The 6,577-nt window shown below is 30.9% G+C and overlaps 1 protein-coding gene across 1 annotated transcript; it reads right to left on the bottom strand.

The window, feature by feature from the left end:
* Positions 1-5,303: 5,303 nt before the first annotated feature.
* Positions 5,304-6,166, bottom strand: LOC111366492 (auxin-induced protein 6B-like). Its single transcript, XM_022987235.1, has one exon. It carries the CDS (start codon positions 6,022-6,024, stop codon positions 5,575-5,577), a length of 450 nt encoding a protein of 149 aa, XP_022843003.1. The 5' UTR covers positions 6,025-6,166; the 3' UTR covers positions 5,304-5,574.
* Positions 6,167-6,577: the final 411 nt, after the last annotated feature.

The following is a 6,577-nucleotide window of genomic DNA, read 5'->3' on the forward strand; positions in this document are numbered from 1 at the left end:
GTCAAGTTATTTATTGATGTCTTGATTTGTAAAAAGAAATAATTAATAATAGGGTTTAGCCTAATTTTCTCATTAGTTCAACAACTAAAATTCGTGACACAACATCTAGGCGAGAAATTAAGATTTCTAATAACAAAAGAAAGTAAAAAATTTGAGTAATGATATTCATCCCATGGATAATCCCGAAGCGATGTGATATTAAATAACAAGATTAATAGTGGATTTCAAATTTATACATCTAATTGGTCTTATTATTTAATGTTTCATCACATGTCACATCACGTGGCGATCATTCGAGAGGTGATAAATAGCATTATTCTAAAAAACATTATATCATCTCAAACTGTACTCGAGAACACGAAAATTGAACATCCATTGGATTTTTACCAAATAATATTTGATGATTAATAAAAACAGCACCAAGTCCATCAACTTAAATATTTTAAGAATAAATTTTGAGGGACTTACAATAGTAGTAATAACAAAAAGTTTAAATAGAGTATGTGTCAATATTTCAAATAGTAATTGTAGTGATATTGTCAATAATCGTCAATGCACTTACGTTAGTGATTGTTGACGATTACATTATTGTCAATTATAATGTCAACAATCTTGACTATGCTTCGCTTGCTAATCACTCACAAAGAAGCTGTGATTGTAAATTTATTACCTTTTTTATCTTTACTAATGTGTCATTAACTTAAAACATGTGTATACACTTTTATTTATAATATTTACCGAATAAGTTTTTTTTAACTATTATTTTATTTTGGTGAAATTTTATGTTGTCGATATTAATAACATTTTATACCTAAAAACATTATTTGCTAACAGTAATTGAATTTAATTATGACATGTTTTATTTTTGAGAGGTTGAAAATTAGTTTAGCACAGTATAGAAATCGTCATAAGCTTTGTGTAATCCTTATTTGTAAATTCTAGTTTTCCATGCATTTTGGTATCTTTCATAGAGATATTGTAGGACCATATGTAAAAATTGGTATAATTCTGTTCGAGAGACGTTATTAAACATATTAGAAATGTAGATCAAATTAATTCAAGTATTGTTAACTACAAGAATTGAGGTTAAAAGTGCAAAAAGAGGGTAGATTCTGAGGCCTGGTGTCTTCACCAACTTGACTTTTCTCCACAATTTGTCAAAATCACCTTTATTGCTTTACTAGATAGAAAAAATCAGTGAATTTTTAGTTTGATCAATTAAAGTTAGGTATAATTGAGTCAAATCTAAATATGCATTTATCGTGGGAACGATAATCTAAGCACATTTTATCATTTATCCATGATACGTAATTTGTAGATCTTGACTTAAATATTGTTAGCATCATTGCCGGAGATTGTTAGATATTTAGGTTGATTTAGCTTAATTCCAGCTCTAATTATAATTACTTTAAATTTTTTCTTTTAGTCTGTTTGGGAGAGATTTTTTACTAAAAAAATTGATTTTTTAACTGTTATTTCACTATTTCAACCGTAATTTGTTACTTATTTTTTTTACAGGTGGACCTCACTTTTTTTCTAATAATAAAAAAATCAATTCACAAAATCCCTCCCAAACGGGACCTTTTATATACTTCATTGCTCCTTTGGCTCTTTCGGTAGATTTATGAGATGAAAAGCATTGACATATTAAATTTGACCTAGGAACCAAAAAACACTTGGCCCCTATTTTTGAAAAATGAAAATAGGTGGAATAGTATTTATTTTAAAAAATGAATGGTTGAAAAATAAGAAAAAAAATTTTAATTTACGTGTAATATTATTTTTATGAAAAATTGTGTGGTAAAATTAAGAAAAATAAAAATAAAATAAAAGTTAATGGAGGTCAAATGGGAGCAAAGACTAAAGAAATAGAAGAAACAAAATGAATAACAACAACTCATAATGACGGATCTACAACATCAGTCATTGACAAATGAAGAGGATCTGCTCTTTGCGGGTCAAGAATGAATCCAGCATATGTCAATCAAACCTTCTTAGGTCCAAGTCAGTCTTGGCAAGTTCGATGTCTGAAATCATTAAATTGAATTGTAATTAAGGTTGTGTTGACAGGTGTCAATTGCTTAGTGACTATTTTGTAAATGTACGTGACATTTGTTACAATTAGTCAGCCTTGAATGTGCATTACACGTTGTTCTGGAAAAAATTTATAAGTGCTATAAAAAATAATATTTGATACTAGTTTATAAGGAGGATTTGATGAGTTTCAGACGAACTAAAGAAAATAAAATTTATGATAGAAATTTAAGAGAAAAAAACTGTACTCTCAAAATTCAACTTCTAGGATTTTTTTTGTGATGATGAAATATTACAAATGAGTAACATTTTATTACTATATTTGGTATATAAGAATTAATTACTAATAAATGAATTTATACATCCATTAAAATTCCTCTATATATTAATTAATAAAAATAAATTTGTCTATAATATCTCTATATTCATGTATATCAAGATTCATCAAGTCAAGATTTATTGAATTTAGATTAATATTAATGTTAATTAATTGAGAATTAATAACACAAAATTAATACATAACATTGATTTTGTAATATTTATTATATATCAAAAGATGAAAAGTAAGGTATTATTAAAATATTAAATTGTGTAGGGTTAGAATCGTTCAAAAAAAAAATTTATCATTTGATGTGTGTTTGTGATCTCTAGTAAATACGGGTGACTTATGGTAACTATTATTAGGGAAATTATATTAATATAACAATTTTTATTTCTTGCATCACATTTTAATTGCAATTTGCTTATTATAGCATTTATATCCCTAATGATTTTTCATTTCATTCTTATCCTCAAAAATTTTCATTAGTTACCACTTTTTGCGTTTGATAACAGTTTTATGACCAAAAGTCTGTTGAAATGGTGTAAAATAACTTATTTTTGCATCATATTTAAAAAATAAATAAAACGTGCAAAAAAAATATTTTTCACCCAATTCAAAGCATGAAAATAAAATATTTTGATATAAATTATCATCAAGAACAAGACATACTAATTAATGAAAGATTTAAGATAAAAATTAGATAAAAAAGTAAAAATAAAATAAAATCGCTACAACGAACAAAGATTGAGGAACTTAACTACAATTACACAAATAAAAATTGTACTGTCAATATAACCACTCATATTATTATTAGCATTATCATTCGTGACCGTTTTGAACATGTATTTACCTCTTTTAATGTATTTGTGACATATGATAAACATGCATGGACCTATGTTAAGATAGTTGTAATCGAATCTAAAACCATTTCACCAAACTGATGATTCTAACGGGTCCATTCGAGGAAATAGGGAATCGATAGAAGAATGATTCTGCTTAGTTTTTCGATTTAAATGGAGAGAAAATAACAACCTTACTTAATTTTAGGGTGGATTATGGTGAGAGAAAATCCAACTCTACATATATATATCTCACAATATCCTTTTATGACAATAAATTTTAATCATAAATTATAAACAATTTTTTTTATTTGAATATGTAGTTAATTATGACCCGCTTTATACAATTTTTCTCAAAAAAATTTATTTGGGAAAATATATCTTAAGGGGTCGTTTGTTCCACATTTTTCCAACAAAAATACATTTTAAACATCACATCATGGATTCTACCTTAGAGTGTTGAAGTCAAATATTGTAGGCTGATTTGATGGAAAAAATGTATTATTTTCCCAAATAATGTGCACCAAACGGGGGCTAAACGATGATAGTTATGAATTATTTATTTATTATTATTATTTTTTTTTTCAAAAGAATATAGCGCGCGAACCCGACATGATCCAATCTACATTACACCCTTAAGCGGTAATAAGAAGCTGAAAGTCGTATGTTGACACATTATAGATAAGAGTTCAAGAATTATAACACAATCGCCTGATTCATTGATCCGACCTTCTAAGAGTACTTCATCCATTTAACCTGCACACGACAAATAAACATGCACTAACAAGAATAATAAATTAAAATCTAAGGTTTTTAACATAATTTCTTTTATTGCTCCGTTGGATTAAACATTATATTTATCCAAAATACATAATCAAATTAAATCTTCGTTATGTTGAAGTATATTGATTCTATTTGTATTATTACCAACATAGCCTTAATCTCTGATAAAATAAAGTGTAATGTTATTTGCAATCACTCACTGTCGTAGTCATCTTACGTGGCATATATGTGACGGTTAGTGATTAATGCATTAATGTGGCAGTTTTTTTATTGATTTATATATCAAATCACTAACCGCCACATGAATGTCACGTAGGACGATTGCAATAGTAAACGATTGCAATAAATCTTCATTATATTGAAGTATATTGATTCTATTTGTATTATTACCGACATAGCCTTAATCTCTGATAAAATAAAGAGTAATGTTATTTGCAGTCACTTACTATCATAATCATCTTACGTGGCATATATGTGATGGTTAGTGATTGATGCATTAATGTGGTAGTTTTTTATTGATTTATATATCAAATCACTAACCGCCACATGAATGTCACGTATGACGACTGCAATAGTAAACGATTGCAAATATCATTATTCTAAAATAAAAGATGGTAATAAGCTGGTATAACATAAATTTACAGCTGCAAGTTCAATAATTTTATTGCTCATTTAAGGCAATTATAGGATCAAGTGAAATCGAACAAACAAATGCACTTTGTGACTCTTTAAGGAAATAAACAACAAATTTTGTACAGAACAAATAGCCTGTCCTCCTCTTTCCTTTCCTTTCCTTTCACGTGCGATACTGCCATCATAACTCCCACAACGGCCGAGCACGTTACACCAACTATCTTTTGGTACGATATTTAACCTTTTTGATCTTATATTATATTTTTAGTATTATCAAATTCATCTTACCAAATATGTCAAAAATATTTATTGCACTAGATTGTAGCGAAATATGTTTATTTTGCTTTCTAATTGAGGATTTTAGAGAATCGGATAAGATTTATCTTCTTTTTTTTTTTTATTTTACTCCATAAACTTACTAGTTTTAACAACATGGAAACAACCGCGCTACACGGTCTGCGGGGATGACCGCAGGATGACCACGCACAAACACATGGAGAGTCGAGATTATTTGATTTGCACGGAACCCACACATCCCATGGCCATGGAGGGTGTGATCATCGGGGGTGTCATCCGTGCGGATCGAGTGTCATTATTCACATGCAGAACAATGTACTCAATAAAAAATGTTAGAGAAATTGCTAGAATGTCAATACAAAAAAAATAATAATAATAAATAAAACTCGGTGGTAACTCGCCACATATTTGCCATCTCCACTATATTCTCCGGCGCAGATGGATATGACTCGGATCAATAATTAGTAACTCAGTGCTCCCCCCATAAAAAAAAAAAAGAAGAGAAGTCAAAAGTTAAAATAATTCCCCAGCTCAATGAGTTAGCGAAAAACCCACCTCGATTCACTCAATTGAGACTGATTGAGAATGTTCAGTTAATAATTTGTCGATGTTCACGGCGAAAGCGAACTAACTCGGACGAGTCAACCCAGGTTATTAGCACGTTAATTACCAATCAGAAACTTCATGTAGAAGCGGTCGTGACTCAGCCCAAAATTCAATATTATTTCGCATTTCTGCGTGGCAGTTTCTCTGAAAATCCTCGAAACTCATAAATCGGACTATTCGAGTCCAGTCGTTCTTGCCGGACTCCGTGCGGGCCAAGTAACGGAGAATTTCTTCAAACAGTGACTCATCGCAAGGAATAGCCAGCGGGCCCGTGTTGGTGAACCCGTACTCCTCCTCGGCCAGGACCAGTAGTTTCTTGAAAAGCGGGTGGTTCAGGTACGTCGCGCGGACTACAAATCTTTTAAAACTGGTGCCGACTGTGACTGCCACGTGCCCGGCCGGCACGTCAGAAGGTATACAGCGGGAGGTAGCGGCGGCAGCCTTCTTTCTCCACCGCCGTAACATTTGGCGGAGCCGTACAATGTGGCGGATTTTGTTGCATGCAGACATTTTTATTTTTTTACGAGGAAATTTTAAGTGAATATGGTCTGGTGAGGCTGTGAGAGAGGGTGGGCTTGGGTTATATAAAGGTTGGAGGTCCGAAAGTGCCCTTCGGTTTTGCGATAATTACAATACCGACACAGTTGCTCCTGTAGATTGCTAAATTCCCGTGACTGGATAAAATGCAAACTTACGGTGGATATATATGGAAGAAAACTAAATGGTAATTAAAACTGGTTGAAATTGAATATATTGATACGATTCGAAATGGTAATTAAAACTGGTTGAAATTGAATATATTGATACGATTCGATACGAGCAGTGGGAATTATATGAAAATATCATCTTGAATAAACGGAAGGAAAGTTTCCCATCATCACCTCTTTGAAAGCCAATCGAAGATAGACATGTGTCGCATTTTAACGTTAACAATAACGTATTTTCCAATCAGAAGGAAGTAATGATTGTCTAAGTTATGGATAATACTACGTGTATACACAAGTTTACACCTCCTCACATGAAGGAGGCCCACGATTATATACACGTAGCATTATCTCTAAGT

This window comes from Olea europaea, chromosome 18, assembly GCF_002742605.1.
Source record: "Olea europaea var. sylvestris chromosome 18, O_europaea_v1, whole genome shotgun sequence".
Taxonomy (NCBI): domain Eukaryota; kingdom Viridiplantae; phylum Streptophyta; class Magnoliopsida; order Lamiales; family Oleaceae; genus Olea; species Olea europaea.

Excerpts from the sequence above, each read along its gene's own strand:
- LOC111366492 (XM_022987235.1), bottom strand. The coding sequence starts at position 6,024 with ATGTCTGCATGCAACAAAATCCGCCACATTGTACGGCTCCGCCAAATG.